The 19868-nt window shown below is 42.4% G+C and overlaps 1 protein-coding gene and 1 long non-coding RNA gene across 2 annotated transcripts in view; one reads left to right on the top strand and one right to left on the bottom strand.

Annotated features, from left to right (window-relative positions):
- LOC145393500 (uncharacterized) overlaps positions 1-19868 on the top strand; it is a 145669-nt gene that overhangs the window by 76519 nt on the left and 49282 nt on the right. The gene's annotated exons all lie outside the window — the stretch shown is intronic.
- Positions 1962-19868, bottom strand: part of LOC145393498 (solute carrier family 12 member 8) — a 102967-nt gene continuing 85060 nt past the window's right edge. Inside the window, exons 7-13 of the mRNA XM_080267625.1 lie at positions 19278-19411; positions 12466-12665; positions 9997-10102; positions 9483-9570; positions 8719-8858; positions 7369-7547; positions 1962-2240 (exon numbers count right to left, since the gene is read on the bottom strand). Coding sequence (XP_080123751.1) covers positions 2084-2240; positions 7369-7547; positions 8719-8858; positions 9483-9570; positions 9997-10102; positions 12466-12665; positions 19278-19411 — 1004 coding nt within the window. The 3' untranslated portion in view covers positions 1962-2083. The remainder of the gene's footprint in view (positions 2241-7368; positions 7548-8718; positions 8859-9482; positions 9571-9996; positions 10103-12465; positions 12666-19277; positions 19412-19868) is intronic.

The following is a 19868-nucleotide window of genomic DNA, read 5'->3' as shown; positions in this document are numbered from 1 at the left end:
AAAAAAAAAAAAAAAAAAAAAAAAAAAGTCGCCGTTGTCAGCACGCGGCGGACAAGCAGTACCCAAGAGGCAGTATGTGTGAAAGTGGAGGCATGCAGTAGCCTCATCTGTTGGCGTGCACTGAATTAACCACTCCAGTCCCATCACATACATTTTATTATTATTATTATTATTATTATTATTATTATTATACTCAGGTTAAGAGATTTCTCGAACTGTTGAACTAAGATTCATTCTTTGTTACTTCCATGAATACGAAATGTTTTTCCTAAGGTTGCTAAAAACATGAAATAAAAAAGGGGAGAGAAATCGTCTATAAACTGCAAGAATAAAATGCAACAAGACGTCATAGGATTGAAAGGGTTAAGAAACACAGGCCACTGGAACTGTTTCTGTACCAGGCGGTTTCTGAATAACAGCGCATATGCCTTTGTCCACAGATAAACAGCCATGAAGAGAAAGAAGTTACGATTCCGAAAAATATAAGTTATGAGCATCCGCTGCTAACTCCTACAGAAAAGTCAAGGCCCTATCTTAACTGCATACATCATACATCAAAACTTCAGCCCTTATCAATTAATTATCAATTAACACTCTATTATTCTTTGTTTTTGCTCACCCGTGGCCTTTGCATTGTGCATTACGGTGTTTTCGGCCACGCTCAGTGAGTTTTCACACGTCCCTCTGACTAGACTCCAGAACCCGACTCACAAGTTCACGTGGCATTGTTTTCAGTGTGATTGCATGGGTTTTCGATGGCTTCCTCACTACACCTGAGAAAACACTGAGATAGCAAATACACTTGTTATTAAAAGCATTAGTTTGTAGCCCTAATGTAAAAATTAACCTATTTACTCGTACATTCAGTCTGCTTTAACGAAACTTGCTCACGGTTGTACAAAGTGTTCTGGCAAAAATCACCTTCATGAAAGCTCTGATGACAACTTACTGTGTTGTTTTGATCGTGAACATGAGAGCACTGAACTCCATGATGCTGGTGTGCAAGACATTAGACAGTATTCTCGTGAGATTAGCAAGCCTTGTAGCACTTCTTCCATACTAGTTTATCTCTGCATATGGCTAGTTGATCTGACTTATATGCTTACCATGTCCACAATACATTTTTGTTTGTTTGTTTATAAAGACTCCAACGTGCTTAACGCAGCCTCTCTGTTTAATCCCTGGGGTCACTCTGTGATGTACAAGGGAATATTAAGGTGTTAAATGCAAAATACATCACTAAGGAAGAGGTGATATGCAGCCTACTAAACTGAAGAGAATAGTGTCCATTTGTGAGAGGCTTGGCGAAGTGGTGAGGCGAACACCTGGTATTTATTGCTGTTTAGCACTACACCAAGTTTTCCACCCGTGTACTGGACTGGTTACACTGATACGGACAAATGGCTAGCACGGCTGTATTCTGGATGGCTTTGGAGAGTCGTAACACCTCTTCCTTAGTGATTTATTTTGCAAATAACACCTCAGTATCCTATTGTATGTTATTCATGCAAAATATGTTGATATTTAAATGATATGAATAACATACACGGGGATGTTGGTGGAGTATGCAAAATAAATAATTAAGGAAGAGTTTATTTTCCTCTCACCTCCTATTGATGCAAACTACGGCGACTTTAAAACGATATAAATAATATACAAGATAATGATCAGGTATATTATCCAAAATGAATCGCTAAAGAAGAGGTGCTACGAAATCTCCAATGCCACCTAGAATACGGGGCTTACGGTTGTTATGTTTATACCTGTAATCGCGAAGTGGAATGCAGGCTTCCAATTTTTTCTATAATTCCTAAAAGTAACGTGGGAAAAATGGAATATGATTTTGGTCATCCTATATCGTTGCTGACTGCACTGTGTAATGTGGGATGCAGGCTGACCATACCTATTAACTAAAGGTGCTTCATACATCACTGTCAAAAAATAGTCTATACAGTCGGGATGGCATTCCATTTTGCGACTTTAGGTTTACGCATACAGCCCTTAATGTAATGGTGGTTGGTAGAATGGCGTGGGTTGGCGCTGGATGGGTTGGCGTGGCGTGAAGGACGTGGGTGTTGCTGTGTTACTGGGGGTCCGGGAGCGCCGTGCCGGGGGTGGACTGGTGGTAGCGGGACCTGGCGGCGAAGTCTTGGTTTTCTTCGGTTAACTGGTTGGCCGTTACCTCCACTCCGGGGGTCAGAGGCGCCACGACCACCTGGTCGTACTCCGCCGTGCCCTGCCTGCACCACACACCACAACCAGTGTTATTGGTGTCATCATCATTATTATCATCATCATCATCATCATCATCATCATCATCTTTTTCCTCTCAGAGATGGGGTAAGGTAGTATTCAGAATCAATGAAACAGATAATATGGAATTGGGATCATAATCACTGACCATTTTTATTTTTTTTATTTTTTTTTAACTTATCAAAGGAAGGGGTGAGATGGGATCCAGAAACAAGGAAAGAGAAAGTAAGAAAGTGAGATCATTATCATCATCATCACTGACCTTTTTGATTTTCCTACCGAAGGATGGGGTATGGTGGGATCCAGAAACAAGGAAAGAGAAAGTAAGAAAGTGGGAGAACCATCAACAGCATACCCAGTGAAATGGGCCACACAGCCGGAATCCTGACTCCATCTCACAACAATCACGCGGCACTTTTCTGTTCATACCAAACGACAGTTCTAAAGAACTATTTGAAGTTGGACAGTAAATATATGCTACTGAGGTCTTAATTATTCTGAATGTAAAAATAAAATGAAGTTCTGATGAACTGGAGCATCTAATTGAGAGCTCTTTTTTTTTTCTTCTTCTTTTTTTCCCGTTCGTTTCGTTGCATTATTATAACTACTGTATGTAGAGGTCTGACAATCCACATCTCATTTCTCTGTTTTCATTTATAAAATCTTTCTTCAGTCCCTCCTCCACACATGCAATTACTGCCCAGTGTTCTGGATCTGCTGTGACTCTCCTTTCTATTTTATGCCTGTGCATCTGTTTATTGAAAGAAGGTATGAGTGATGTACAGAGCTCGGGCAAAAACGTCCACTATAGAGTTCTCAATATCATCAGTTTATTGACAGCCTCCCTTCCACTCGCGCATAATATACTGAAACTTTTGCCTTTAGAAGAACCGTTTCAAACACTTTTCCTTTTGCATCTGTCATGTGTTGGGACATATGCATACTGTATAATTGCCTTTATAAATAAATTACTTTCATCTTCACTTCAACATTCTTGACCCCATCCTTCCATAGTCTGTTCCATTTCTCATTCATATCCTACTTGGTCACTACTACGCATACTCTTCGTTTACCTTCTCATTCTTCTTGTCCTGCATGTGCCCCCATTACATCTCATACTCTGCCCTTCATCACTGCCAGTTAAGTACGCTTCGTGAGCGTGTGACGAGCGAGTGAGCGTTTGTAAAGTACATACACCCATCATCATAATTTCATCTTGATGTAAACTTTCAATTTTTCTGCAAAAGGAGGTGGCACGTGTTTTCAACAACGCACAGGTATTCTGGGTGCTGGATGTACATATGATAAAATCAAGAAATGGGGCGATTGCCCTTGCTGATTTCATCCCCTGAACATAGAAAAAACGTTCATATAAAATTATGAGCGTAATATCCGATATTTATTTGTTACAATTCATGCAAGAAAACAGTGTTGGATCATAAAATCTTTTCAAAATCGATTTCATAGTGAATTGAAGCCCTTGGTACATTCCCTTGGAAAGCTGGGATTTCAAGGGGTTTCTTCATGAGTAAACAAAATCAGTTGAATGTATCTACTACCTGCTGAAAGGATCTCCTGTATCTCAAGTGGAAAAAAAGTTATTAGCCTCTGAAAACCATCATGCTCGGACGATGTCGTGTCAGGCCGGACTGGGTCGTGTCGGCCCGCTTATTTCTCAGCTGAACGTAAACATCTCTTTGCCACGCTTGCTCACTTTTCGCTCGCTGCGCACATTCACTCGTAACCATTCAGTTTTAGTTAGATTAGCACATGATTATTCAGTCTCCATCCTCATTTACCTCTAGTTTCTCTTTGACATCATTCATGCCACATTTATAAGAAGCCATAGTTCTTAGCTTATATTCCTTTGTCAAAAAAAAAAAATAATAATAATAATAATAATTAATAAAAAAATATATAAGAGCAGAATAACCTATTGGTCTTATCGAAGCTGTTTATTACCGAGTAGACTGTGAGTATGATATCTAATGCAAGTGTCTAAATGCAGGATAGCAAAGTAAGAAGGATCCCTTCACCCACCAGTCCCTCCAGCAGAAGTCGGCGAGAAAAAGTAAGAATCATCATGTACTTTAGAAAAGCCGCCATGAAATTTCATGGTACAGATTTAATGGAATATAATTACCATCTTAACCTGTAAGGGAAAAGTAACATTAAGTGCGTTACGATGTTTCGTCGTTTCTGCATCGTCAGTAACATGGACGAGAGAAAAACACTCTATTTAGTATTTCACCATGAATGTGGTTATCTAGATGGAAGCTAGATACTTACCCACAAGACTCTCAGATATTAATACTGCAAGACAGTTGGTTCCATATACAGTACTTAATATCCTGCTGAAGAAGAAATGATTTACTTAGCTGTCTGAAGACTTTTGTCAGTAACTGTAGATCCATTACTTCCACTGTATTCTAGCCGGTCTGTTGTGAAGTATACATCAATGCTGTATTATCATGTCCTTTTACACTTGGGTTAGAGTGGCATGTTTTATTAAGTGAAATGCTGTCCTGACCCTAAACAATGCAGTGTCCACCGCACCAGTTGGACACTGGAGGTGAGAGGTAACCAATAATGACTAGAAATATTTGTGTAAAGTGATGACACGGGTTTATCTTTTTAACTGTAATAAAGCTCTATACCCCTTAGTGTTGACAGTGCTCAGAAACCCATTCTTTTGCACCAGTATAACTCACATGTGATGAACTGTATATGCATACAGTGGAGACAAATATGTGGAAATTGCTGTCCAATACTGTTGCGTCACTCGTCCCCGTCCGGTTATGTCTAAAATATACTCTTTTTCCCTGTTCGTGTAATGAACTTGCTGTAATTTCACCGATACGATTACTGAGGGAAATACTTATACTGTATAGGAGACGATTTACTATTTTTAAAGGACTGTGGTTCAAGCTTCTTACAGGTAGAGCTGGGTTAAGTAGTTGAGTAAATATCTTTGAACAGTCTTTCATTCTGATAGATATATATATATATATATATATATATATATATATATATATATATATATATATATATATATATATATATATATGGAGCCTCTGTGGTAGAGTGTGCGTTTTCGTACATGGGTGAGCCAGGGTTCGCACCCCACCAGAGTAATAAACTTTGGGAGTGCTCACCCGGCCACGTACTGCATTGGCGGATACAAGGGGTGCTGTAGTTGAACCAGTGTCGCATACTATAAAGTATGCTTGCACCCAGTTGGCTTGCGCGGGCCGATTACACTTGGTTCACAGACTACACACACATCCAAAGCCACTCCAACACTACAATAACACTTACAAGCACTTCTCACCTCTACTAGACAGCCTTAACCACTTGGTAGAGATACATTGGCTGTATTGTCCCGACTTCGGTCGGGATAGGCCGGTCCTGCAGTGGACACTCAAAAGGCTGATAATGATACATATATATATATATATATATATATATATATATATATATATATATATATATATATATATATATATATATATTGCCAGACGCCTCAATCCCGTTTGGGGTGGCCACAAACAAATCGCCTCCAAGTCGCCCTGTCCCCCGCTATTTCACTGCCCTGCTCCCAACTCACACACCCCTCTCTCATATACCTCTCCACCCCATCCCTCCATCTCATCCTCGGCCTCCCCCTCCCTCTTCCCCCCTCCACTTCACTCACATACACTCTCTTCGTCAGTCTTTTACCCTCCATTCTTTCCACATGGCCAAATCACCTCAGTGTGTTCCTCATAATGCTTCCTATCACATCCACATCCACACCACAACGCTCCTTTATATCCTCATTCGTCAACCTGTCTCTCCATGTGACTCCACAGGCTCCTCTTAAATAACTCATTTCCACTGCTCTCACTCTTGACTTGTGTCCTTCCAACAACGTCCGAGCTTCACTTCCATACGTTAGAGTTGGTATCACAATACTGTCATGTAGTAACTTTTTCACTTCCATGCTCACATCCCTGTTTCTTATTACTGCTTTCAAAGAACCAACAACCTTTCTTCCCTGCTGTACCCTTTCAAGCACTTCACCCTCCAAACCTCCATCCTTACTCATCACACTACCCAAGTACTTAAACGTACTCACATTTTCCAATTCCTCACCATCCAACCTCGCTGTACATTCACTGTACATTCACTGACTTCACCCCTCTCAAGGACCAACACTTTACTCTTCCCTACATTCACCTTTAGATTCCGTTTCTTACACACTCTCCCAAACTCATCCACCAAGCCTTGCAGCTCCCCTTCGTCTTCACAAAACAACACAGTATCATCTGCAAACAACAGTACAGGGAGTTTCCAAACACTATCCTCTCTCACCAGGGCCACTCCAACATCCACTACCCTACCTTGTACCTCTTTTATTACCCCATCCATGTACAGAGTGAACAACCGTGGAGACATGACACATCCCTGTTTCAACCCAACTTTCAAAGAGAAAAATTCACTTAGTTCACCATCCACACGCACTGCAGCCTTCGCACCATCGTACATACTCTTCACAGCATTCAACAACTTCCCATGTACTCCATATATTCTTAACACTTTCCACAATCCATGTCTATCCACCCTGTGATATGCTTTCTCCAAATCCATGAAAGCCGCATATAACTTTTTTCCCTTCTCTAGAAACTTTTCCACTAAAGATCTAAGAACGAATATCTGATCTACACAACCTCTTCCCTTCCTGAAGCCTCCCTGTTCTTCTCCAACTAATTTCTCTGTTCTTTCTCTAACTCTGTCAATAAGTATCCTACCATACACTTTTCCTATTATACTAAGAAGACAAATGCCCCTATGATTACCACACACTTCTTTTTCCCCTTTTCCTTTGTACAAGGGAATAATTATACCTGACTTATATATATATATATATATATATATATATATATATATATATATATATATATATATATATATATATATACTCCTTTTGATTAAACGAACTAGTAGACGAGTGCAACTTTTTGTTGGTATGTTTTGACAGGCATATGTGTATGTTAATATGCCATACACTAAAACATTGTAAGAATTTGACTGTTAGTGCAAAATTCAGTCCGCGTATAGGCTACTGTAACTCACCCGATACACCTGAGAAACTTGTTCTTGAGCCAGAGAAGGAAGACGAACTCCGTTGCGATTCCTGGCGGTCCCCCAGGCGCCGCCTGCCCGATGTAGATGTAGAGGAGCAGCATAGTGAGTAGCGTGACCAGTCCGTAGGCCCAGTGCACGCACACCATCATACCCAGCTTCACGCACACCTGCATCACATCAACACCACAATTGCACTTAAGGCCGTATTCTGAGTGAAGGAGGACGTTTTGTTGCACCTTTCCCCGATTTTTCATACTGAACCTTAACTTTCTCATGATTTTCTTTAAATATGCAATGAAGAAGGAACCAGAGGCTAAAAATAGTTTATGCCACTAACATGCAAGAAGATATTGAGTTGTGGTATGGGAATAAATCATTCAGAAAGAGGTGGTAAGAAATCTCCAGTGCCCCATAGAACGACTCACATCCCCGTCACTTAGGTAATGTTATCTCCGTTATATTTCTTTCACCTGTTATTAACTACCTATTAACCACTAGCTTACTAGAGATCCTCCCTAACTTGGATAAAACTGCCTGGTAGAAGCTTGGTTAACCTAAATAAAAATACGTCATTGGAGTCAAGGGGTTACTGCATCAATTCCGAAATTTACGTAATTCACATTGGCCTCATTGTAAACTAGTATTTTTATGTAAAAGAAAAGAACCAAAGGGTGATAGCCTGTAAATTTTGTAACTTTTAAAGAGAACCAGTAGCATGCGAAAATGATGATCCTTTCATTTTGATATGCCCCTACACATTTGATTTCAATGATTAGAGGTCACAAGTACAAGGAATGACAGACTGGGGGAAAGACAAAATAATCTGATATTTCTGCCTGTTATATCATGATTTAAGGTAAGGCAATATATCAAAGACTTTAAAAGTAAAAAAATATATTATATTATTTAACAAGAATCGTACAGAGGAAGACAGACCCCCAGTTTTGGCCGTCATTATGAAACACGTAAACATAAAGTGGAATGCTGTCTGACCATTTCCTATCCTCAGGTGTTCTGGAAGTGGTCTTTATACACTAAGGGCATGCCTTCACCTTGGCGTACTCAGTTTTAATGATACACCATTAAGGCTAGTCAACTGACACCAAAGAGGGAGAGTCATCGGTTGCTGAAGTGTGGGTCCCAGTCAGGAAAGGTAGATCTGATAACACTTCTGCTTGCTGTTTCATGACGCAAAGTAGGGGAAAAGAATTATTATTTGAAACAGACGAAGACTTGTCAACTAACGCTAAGGAGCGAGAGCCGTCTGCCTGTTGTTTCAGTTTTTAACGTAAGGAATAAGAATTACTATGTCAGAAAGAATGAGCCTTGTCAACTTACCCCAAGTAGAGAAAGCCACCTGTTGCAGAAATATGAGTACCAGTGTGTGGGTTTGCCGGAGATACTCATGGCTCCCCCAGGACCCACAGGGGAAGGTGTGGCCTCGCCCGTCACACTGCTGCTGCCCACACTGCCATCACCTGCCGGAACACCAAGTATTACCACTCTGGCATCAGGTTACGTCCTGCGCACACTGCGTCACCACACATAAGCTAAGCTATGGCCGCTCACAATAAGAGGAAATTATTACAATTCGTCCACCTTAATTTGAAATAGATTTTGGTAATTTTCCAGCATATTTCCCATTGCTCAGTGACAAAGTTACACAGTACAGTACTACGGATATATATCCCTTCCATATCATTTGTGTGTGTGTGTGTGTGTGTGTGTGTGTGTGTGTGTGTGTGTGTGTGTGTGTGTGTGTGTGTGTGTGTGTGTGTGTGTGTGCCGCTCCGTCTTCCACTGCACTGATAGCTCAGTAGTCAAGGTAAAGGAATAACAGTGGGCAGAATACAGGCTACGTCTGACACCATGAAGAGAAAGGTTGTAAAGTACTTCCAGATTATGTGTAATCCAGGCATGTCTGTAGGTCTAGCATAAAACACGCCAAGGTGATAATGTTCTATCATTGAACTACATGTGTTACTTTTTCATGACTGCATTACTTTGCGTTTTATTCAGCTACAATTATCTCAGAGAACACACCAGGAAAATGACGTACTAAACTCTAAAGTAATCATCACCTTTTGATCCATGAGGCTCACCCTTGGCGGAATGGTCGGTGTCGGACTTGATGCTGGAGTGGTCGTCTGGGGAGGACACGAGGCTGGACGTGCCCGAGCTGGCCGCCGTCTGTCCAGGAAGGAGACACATTCACTACCCTCACAAATACCACTTACTGGCTGTCCGGCTGAGTCATTACAACCATAATATTAAAAAAAAAAAAAAAAAAAAGCCAATCCCACATTACCTCGCTTGAGATGTAGGAAGTCTGACGGAGTTTAGTACAAATTATGGGGTAGATGACCAGCCTTGGTGGCATTACGTGATCGAAAAACTTCCAGCCAGTTCTTTGGGATCAAATCCATAAACGTTAGTAAAGTCGTCACTTCGCTGGGGCGTTCTAACAGCTAGATCACCAAACACCAATAAAAGGCATCGCATTTTTAGGTTTATTTTCCGTCTCTAAATAATCAACCTAGTTCTTTGCAGCCATAATAGGTGTTAAAAGTAGTTGTAGACTGTATGTGTGAGGGCCTTTAGGAGGGCGATGCTTACCGTAATGACTTTCTTGTGTGTGATTCTTTCAGGGAAGAGATGGTCCAGGTCCGTGTTGCCGCCACCACCGCGGTAGTCGAAGGTGGGCGTCCCGAAGGTCTGGCCCCTGCAATACCACACACAGGTATTGTAATAATTTTGGGACTCTTCTGTCATGTCCCATTCTCCACTGTCACCTCCAGTTACACGCAGTCCTCAGTTTGTGGCGTGTGTGTGTGTGTGTGTGTGTGTGTGTGTGTGTGTGTGTGTGTGTGTGTGTGTGTGTGTGTGTGCTGTTTTGTCCACATTAAATCACAAAATTATTTCCCGCTAAAGTTTCATTACTACCTATAAAAAAGCTCATATTACAATACCATTTATATGGAAACAATTTGTGATATTTCGGAACATATTTCCGACATACAAGAACTTAGCGTTTACTTGGGCTTGATGGAACATGAAGTTTATTAGAGTACAGCAAACTAAACTAAATTCTATAAGAGAGTTATATCCCACATTACAAAATTAAGTTATTTGGGAAGATACAACAGTTCAGCCTAACCTGGACTCTCTTCCATCTGAATTTTCTCGATGCACTGTTTTGTGTTGAAAGGCTACTGTCGTCGTAAAACCACAATTGCAATATATCTGAGTCTGGTGACGTATTTTATTGGTTTATTCTTGCCACTTCTACAAGATTTTATTCATCTTGTTGAAGATCTTTTATACTGAATGGGTCTGTGAAATATCTAACTCTTGTAGTTCGAAAAGTGTCACATTAACTGAATAAAGTCACGCAGCAAGAATGAAGTAAAGAATAAGCCATGGGATTAAAGGGGTTAAACAGAGTCGCAGCCTACCCCATCTTTACTATCGGTACTGGAATTTCCCTTTAATACTCGTACATCTGCATTAATCTTGTAACAAGTGCTCATCATCATCACCATGATCATTCCACCAACGTCCAGACATCCCAAGTATGCCTAATCCAATGGGCCACGCTTCCATTCACTCATCATTCAAGCCCCCGGAATCCTGGCTCTATCTGATACACCCAAAAATTTTCACTACATTCTGTAGCTTCACATAAACGTATCCGATAGAGTTAGTCTGGACTCTGTCACGTTAAAAAGGGGTGCCAAATCCCTGATCATGCACTTCTCACAATATTCATCCAGCCAGTTCGATCTCTTGTCAGTCCCCTAGCCTTACCGACTTCCATACCTTTCTTCCTCACACACTCGTCCACCAAATCCCTTCACCTTCTCCTTCGCCCACCTCGCCTCCTTCCTCCTTCAAATTCGTTCAGATATACCTTTTTCACCACTCTGTTGTTATCCATTCTCTCACATGACCGTACCATCTCAGTACACTCTCTTCGATCCTGGTGTCCACCGACTTCCTCATTCCGCATATTTCACTAATCACATTATTTCGTATCCTATCCACTCTCTGTACTCCATATACATTCCTCAGCAGTCCACTGCTCTCATTTATGACTTTTCATTTTCATGCCACACCATAGTCTCACACCCATATGTTAATGCTGGCATTAACACTCCTTCATGTAAGCCTTGCGCAGCTGCAACACTAAAGCCTCTGTTTCTTATTAAGTCCTTCATAGCACCAGCTACTTTCCTTCCTTGAGTCACTCTACTTTCCACCTCTTTTGCACATTTTCCTCTCTTTTCGGTCACTGTACCCAGGCATTTGAACTCTCTCACCAATTCCAGTCTCCATTCACTGTAACATCACACTGGGAGTCACAAAATAAGAGCACACCGTATCTCGCTTATTCGTAATTTGCGTCAGGAATGTTATACGAGAAAGTGTCTAAAATTGTCCAAAATAATTATTCTAACTATCTTCTTCGGTGCTGGAGAGGGACGCCTTCATGTAATGACACCGATATGGTCGAGCGTTGGAGCTCCCCAATTATATGGACATCCCTCAACTCCTTCCATGCCCACAGAAATGAGGATGGTGGGCTGAGGAAAAAGGCAATCTTGGCCAGCAGTTCACGACGTTCTCGTCCAGATGAGCCTGGGGATGCAACTACTAGTATTACTTTCCTAAAAAACTGAATATTATTTTAAGTAATATAACGGCCATTCTGCGTCTGAGCACTGTGTCTGGCTCACTTCACTGAAGTAAAAATAGGTAGGAAATGTAAAGGAATGGCGTGAATAACTACAGTCGACCCAGACGTAACTTGTGGGGGGGAGGGGGAATAGTTCCTCCTCAGGTTTGATAGGGTTGTCGTGTGGAGTCCAGTACCTGTCCTGCTTTATTTTCATCTAGCCTCCCTCACCCTCACCCACCCTGCCTCACCTTCATCCAGCCTGCCTACCTTCACCCAGCCTCCCTCACCTTCACCCAGTCAGCCTCACCTTCACCCAGTCTGCCTTGCCATCAACTATCCTGCCTTATTTTCGTCCAGTCTGCCTCACCATCACCTAGCCTACCTCACCTTCACTCAGCCTGCCTCACCTGAACCTTGCCTCCCTGGCGCGCTGCAGGTCGTGTGTCATGGCGAGGGCGAAGTAGGCGTAGTCGATGGCAGCGTAGGTGGCAAGGAAGGGCATGGTGACGATGGGCGCCAGGGTGTTGATCTGACCCACCAGCAGGAACACTAGCGTCACCAGCACCGTCACCAGCAGCGACAACACAGGCACCTTGTTGGGACCCTTCTGTAAAGTCAGGTATGATATTAACACTCTCAGCTCATAGGACTCGCGCTCAGGTGAACGTAATTGGCGTTGGTGCGAATATAATACCAGAGTTCAGCCTACTGTGAGAGGGTTAATGGTACTACCAATAAGAATACCGGTACTTTTGTTGTTTCTACTATGAGAGAGTTAACTGCTTTAATCCGAGGAGGTCTTGTTTGGGTTTAGTCATGATACAGTTTAGGGAAGCTTTCGCCAGAGGATTTTATTCAGCTGAGAGTGGGTCATAGGAGTCTGGGTGTTACTGCTGGTGTCATAAGAGGGTTAACTGCTTTATCCCGAAGAGGTCTTGTTTGGGTTTAGTGTTGCTGCAGTTTAGGGAAGACCAAATGTTTGGAAAGCTACACATATTACCCATCCTGTTCCAAAAGTCTCACCGAGTTGAATATATACGTCAAGAGAGAACTCGAAATTTTAAAAATCATCGTCGCAGTGAATGTAGTAAATTCATCTATGTTGCGTGGTGCTTTATCCTTTCGGGGGTAGTGTTGCAAAAAGGACGGTTCCCACACATATCCCTACTCGGTAACAACACCTCCTTTAGGCCACGCCAGTGTCACCACCAGCGTCATCACTGGCGATAATACAGCCACCTCTTTTGCATAATACATTCGCGTGATTCAAGGCCCCCAATTCGCCTCGCTTCAGCAAGCTTGTGGCACCTCTTCATTAACGATTAATTCTGCACATTACAGAGTTTTATTGTTTCACATGTTACTTATAACTTTTCAGTATCAACATATTGCATAACGACATACAAAAGCATATCAATGTACCAGACGCAGATATATACTGCAAAGGAAGAGGTGCTAGGGGGTCTCCTTAACCCACTAGAATACTGGCCCATGATAACAGTGTCTGGTGGTGTGACATCCCAGTCTCTATTCCTCTTACTACTTCAATGTCTAACACGTCTCCCTCCAGTCATTCCTCCTCGCACTCAAAGGGCTTTTTTCTCGCCGCCTCTGGAGATTTCATAATACTTCTTCCTAAGCTATGTATTTTGCCTGTTACACCTGCACATCTATCGGTCTATTTATCTATTGCCAGTGCCTTAATCTCGTAAAGGGTGGCCACAAACCAATGGCCTTCATGTCGCCTTCTCCCCAGCCATTTCACTGCCCTACCCTCACCTCACACCCCTTCTCCCACATACCTCTTCACTCCATCTCTCCATCTCATCCTCGGTCTCCCTTTCCCTCCCCCCCCTCCATCTCACTCACATACACTCTTCTCGTCAGTTTTCCGCTCTCTATCCTCACCACATGGCCAAACCACCTCAGTGTATTTCTATCTATCTATCTATCTATTGCCAGACGCCTCAATCCCGTTTGGGGTGGCCACAAACAAATCGCCTCCAAGTCGCCCTGTCTCCCGCCATTTCACTCCCCTGCTCCCAACTCACACCCCCCTCTCTCATATACCTCTCCACCCCATCTCTCCATCTCATCCTCGGCCTCCCCCTCCCTCTTTCCCCCTCCACCTCACTCACATACACTCTCTTCGTCAGTCTTTCACCCTCCATCCTCTCCACATGGCCAAACCACCTCAGTGTGTTCCTCATAACGCTTCCTATCACATCCACATCAACACCACAACGCTCCTTTATATCCTCATTCGTCAGCCTGTCTCTCCATGTGACTCCACAGGCTCCTCTTAAATAACTCATTTCCACGGCTCTCACTCTTGACTTGTGTCCTTCCAACAACGTCCAAGCTTCACTTCCGTAAGTTAGAGTTGGTATCACAATACTGTCATGTAGTAACTTTTTCACTTCCATGCTCACTTCCCTGTTTCTTATCACTGCTTTCAAAGAACCAGCAACCTTTCTTCCCTGCTGTACCCTTTCAAGCACTTCACCCTCCAAACCTCCATCCTTACTCATCACACTACCCAAGTACTTAAACGTACTCACATTTTCCAATTCCTCACCATCCAACCTCGCTGTACATTCACTGACTTCACCTCTCTCAAAGACCATCACTTTACTCTTCCCTACATTCACCTTTAGATTCCGTTTCTTACACACTCTCTCAAACTCATCCACCAAGCCTTGCAGCTCCCCTTCGTCTTCACTCAACAACACGGTATCATCTGCAAACAACAGTACAGGGAGTTTCCAAACACTATCCTCTCTCACCAGGGCCACTCCAACATCCACTACCCTGCCTTGTACCTCTTTTATTACCCCATCCATGTACAGATTGAACAACCATGGAGACATGACACATCCCTGTTTCAACCCAACTTTCAAAGAGAAAAATTCACTTAGTTCACCATCCACACGCACTGCAGCCTTCGCACCATCGTACATACTCTTCACAGCATTCAACAACTTCCCATCTATTCCATATATTCTTAACACTTTCCACAATCCTAGTCTATCCACCCTGTCATATGCTTTCTCCAAATCCATGAAAGCCGCATACAACTTCTTTCCCTTCTCTAGAAACTTTTCCACTAAAGATCTGAGAATGAATATCTGATCTACACAACCTCTTCCCTTCCTAAAGCCTCCCTGTTCTTCTCCAACTAATTTCTCTGTTCTTTCTCTAACTGTGTCAATAAGTATCCTACCATATACTTTTCCTATTATACTAAGACGACAAATGCCCCTATGATTACCACACACTTCTTTTTCCCCTTTTCCTTTGTACAAGGGAATAATTATACCTGACTTCCAATCCTCCGGGACTCTACCTTCCTCCCAGGCCAATCTGCACATCTTCCACATCCATTCAACTACTATCTCTCCCCCATGCTTCAGCATTTCACCACACACTCCATCAACTCCTGGGGCTTTCCCTGATTTAACTTTCTTCATTGCTTCCACAACTTCTATCCTACTGATTTCTTCCTGTCTTCTCAACTCCCTCCTTCTTCCAGCCATTCCCCAGCCACTTATACTCGCATTACTTCCATCCTCCACGTTCAACAATTCCTTAAAGTGTTCTCTCCATCTGCTCACTTTTTCTCCCTTCTCCACTAGTAATCTACAATTTTTATCTTTCACTCCCCTGCTAACTCCACTTCCACCCTGTCTTACTCTTTTCACCTCTTTCCAGAACATTTTCTTACAGTCCCTCCACTTTACACTCAAATTCCTTCCAAATTCCTCATCCACTCTCTTCTTACTCTCTCTTACTAATCTTTTCACCTCTCTCTTTCTTTCTACATATAACTCTCTCTTCCGCCTCTCAACTTCTTCCATGCCCCTATTTCTCATCCATTCATTGTATGCTTTCTTCTTTTGTGCCACAGCCCGTTTCACCTCTTCAGTCCACCACGCTGTTCCTTGCACCCCCTCCGTCTTCTCTTCCTTCCACACACCACATCACATGCTGCACATATTTCTTCTGTAAATATTCTACACACACCTTCCACGTCCCCCATCTGCTCCAACTCATATTTGCCCAATCGTTCCTCCACTTCTCTCTTATACTCTGCCTTTTTCTCATCCTCTTGTAACCTTTCCACTCTCCTTGCAACTACTCCTTCCTCTCGTCTTTCCCTTCTTCTATTCCTCCATCTTACTTGAACTTTAACTCTGGCCACCACCAAGTAGTGGTCAGAAAGTCCACTCCCCCAACCTCTATAAACTCTTGCATCCAATATACATCTTCGCATCCTTTCATCCACACACACATAATCAATCATTGCCTTCCTTTCACTCAATTCACCACCCACCCTTCTCATCACTCGCCATGTATACCTGTGGATCATTTTATGCCTGAAGAGGGTATTGGCTATCACCAACCCCTCCCAGCACAAATGTCCACTAACGCACTCCCATTCTCATCTATCTCAGCAGGCACACCCCACTCACCAACTATTCCATCCACCTTCACATTCCCAACTTTACCATTCATATCACCAATCAAAAACACTCTATCATTCCTTCCAAACTTTTCCATGCACACTTCTACATTTGTCCAGAACTCTTCTCTCACTCTTCTAGCACGATCTTGCGTTGGCGCATACACACACACAATCGCCCACATTTGTATTCCAACTTTCAACTTTACCCACACAATCCTTGATCCAACTGATCCATACTGTCTTATGCTCCTCTTCCATCTTTTACTCACAACTATACATACTCCTTCCTTTGCCCTCTCATTCTCACCTACTCCTGCACATATACCCCAACCATACTCCCATTCTCTCACACTTTCTCCTCTCCATTTTGTTTCAGTTATTCCACATACATCCACTTTCGCATCTTCAAGCACCTGGACAATCTCTCTCTCTTTCACTTCATCATTTGCTCCTCTTACATTCCACGTTCCAATTGCAATGTCCTTTGTCCGGTCCTTGGTCGTCAACGTTTGGTCAGTCCTTGTCCGAGGCTTATTGTTTGTTTTTTTAGTTAGTTGTTTTCCGGGGAGGGGCACTAACCCTCCGCCAACCCTTTTAGTCGCCTTTTACGACAAGCAGGGATACTGGGGGAGTATTCTTGACAAACCCCCCTACCCCCAGGGGGGTGTATTTCTCCTAACGCTTTTATCGCATCCATATCCACACCACAACGCTCCTTCACTTCCTCATTTGTCAGTCTGTCTCTCCATGTAACTCCACATGCTCCTCTCAAATGACTCATTTCCACTGCTCTCACTCTTGACTTGTGTCCTTCCAACAAGGTCCAAGCTTCACTTCCATACGTTAGAGTTGGTATCACAGTACTATCATGCAGCGACTTTTTTACGTCCATGCTCACTTCCATATTTCTTATCACTGATTTCAAAGAACCAGCAGCCTTTCTTCCCAGTTGTACCCCTTCAAGCATTTCATCCTCCAAACTTCCATCCTTACACATCACACTGCCCAAGTACTTAAATGCACTCACATATTCCATTTCCTCAATATCCAGCCTCACTGTACATTCAGTGATTTCAGTTCACTCGAGGACCATAACTTTACTCTTCAGTACATTCACCTTTAGATTCCGTTTTTTGCACACTCTCCCAAACTCATTCACGAAGGCCCTGCAGTCCCCTTTCGTCTTCACTTAACAGCACAGTATCATTTGCAGACAACAATACAGGAAGTTTCCAAACACTGGCCTCCCTCATTAGGGCCGCTTCTACACCCAACATCCTCTTATATACTACTAATGGAAACTGTTTCGATGGTGAAACGATATAAATAAGATACAAGAGAATGCTGGATTAAAATGTAATATGAAAAAAATAAACCACCAGGGAAGAGGCGCTGCCACTTCAAGTCTCTCATGTCAGCAAGAAGACGACTGTAAGTTAGACATTGGCTTGTTCTGCCATTTCTTAGGGAATTCTTTTCACCCTCCACGTGCACTTGTGAGTGGGTGGAGGATTGAGGAAGAAAGTGTGACGGACAATCCTCTTCCAATACAACCCTCACCAAGGCCTTCACAGTTTCATTTCCTCCCGGCACTTCAAAACCATCTACTTAGCTACCAATCCTATATTGTCATCGAGTATGCAGTATATATATTGGTTATCAGCAAACTCTTAAACAAAAGCAGCGGTTTAGTGTAGACCACGTTGAGCTGCAGTGACGCAACAAGGATATATTTAACCAGCTTAGCACGAGGACAGAATTATTCAATTCTGAGAGTTTTTAGACTGGAGAGGGTTAGATACAGCCATCATTAACCCGTCCATGTTAATATGAATATGGAGAAACAAAAACAACAACTAATACGACTGTAGTTTTCTACTAAGCTGGATGAAATAATATGAAAATAGTATGAATAAACCAGTAAAACCTGCCATGCGATTGAAGGGGTTAACTAATGAAAGACGAAGTCGTTAACTATACTGAAATGAGCAGTACTACGGTGTTGGGAAGCACTTATTGATATGTCGCCATTTGTCAGTGTGGTGTTGCTGGTGCAATACTTTTCTCATAAATAAGATTTAATATTGCTTAGATATTTAAGAACAACTGCTCCTTAAAAGATTCACCCAAGGAGGTCTGTTACATCATCTTTTACAAATGAAAATGGTGAGTGGTTCGTCTGAAGGGAATTATTTTGTTTTTACTAGTGTTGTGTTACCTACTAAAGTCCTCTGCCACTCGTTCCTGCCAACTCTTTCAAAGTATACAGTAAGTAGGGGTCGATCACAAGTTTACAGTTTAAGCATTACCAGTTTAAATATAGCTGACAGTTTAGCATCGTATTGGTCTCGTCTAGAATCAAATCAGTGTTGGCTAATAACAAATGCATATGACTAAAGTAAATGTTGTTGTCCACTGTCTGGCTCTGGAAGGTGAGTGTAATAAGTGAACGTTGATAAATGTATTCTTAAGTCTATAGGCGACACATGCCACTGAACTGAACCAGTTAGGGTCACACAGTTCAGCATAAGAAAACCTAAACATGTGGAGTCGTAAATTATCTCCAAAGGTAAAATGTTCAAGCATGCATGATTTGTTGTGTAATTCACCGGGTCGGTCAGGATCACTTGGTGTGTGTGTGTGTGTGTGTGTGTGTGTGTGTGTGTGTGTGTGTGTGTGTGTGTGTGTGTGTGTGTGTGTGTGTGTGTGAGAGAGAGAGAGAGAGAGAGAGAGAGAGAGAGTGGAGGTTCATACCCCTTTTGCGAGCGGTGCAAGGATGGGTACGACGTTCTCAGCAGCGATGGACTGTAGGACGCGAGGTGATCCGTAGAGTGATGCCAGGGTGGAGGACAGCGTGGTGGTGTACAGCCCCGCCAGCAGCAGTACACCTGTACACCACACCAACCAGTGACTAGCAGACAAAAATCTCTCTCTCTCTCTCTCTCTCTCTCTCTCTCTCCATACACACACAAACACACACACACACACACACACACACACACACACACACACACATATATATATATATATATATATATATATATATGTATATAAATGTTTATTTGCTTATCTATATATATGAGAGAGAGAGAGAGAGAGAGAGAGAGAGAGAGAGAGAGAGAGAGAGAGAGAGAAAGAGAGAGAGAGAGAGTCAGTAGCTGTTGTGAATGGTGATAAGACCACAGGAAATTCTGTCCCACTTTATCTGTGGCATTATCACTATGCACGCTTTATTATAAATCCTTTGCCTTTAATGTAAAGCCTAAAAAATAAACAGCTCTGTCAAGTACCTCGACCAGATTTGTCATGGTAATCGTAAAAAAATAAATGATCACCAAATGACCC

This window comes from Coenobita brevimanus, chromosome 24, assembly GCF_032717465.1.
Source record: "Coenobita brevimanus isolate Jiangsu-jjx chromosome 24, ASM3271746v2, whole genome shotgun sequence".
Taxonomy (NCBI): Eukaryota; Metazoa; Arthropoda; class Malacostraca; order Decapoda; family Coenobitidae; genus Coenobita; species Coenobita brevimanus.
The sequence above is the reverse complement of the archived record's forward strand: the minus strand, read 5'-3'. Positions and strand labels throughout refer to the sequence as shown.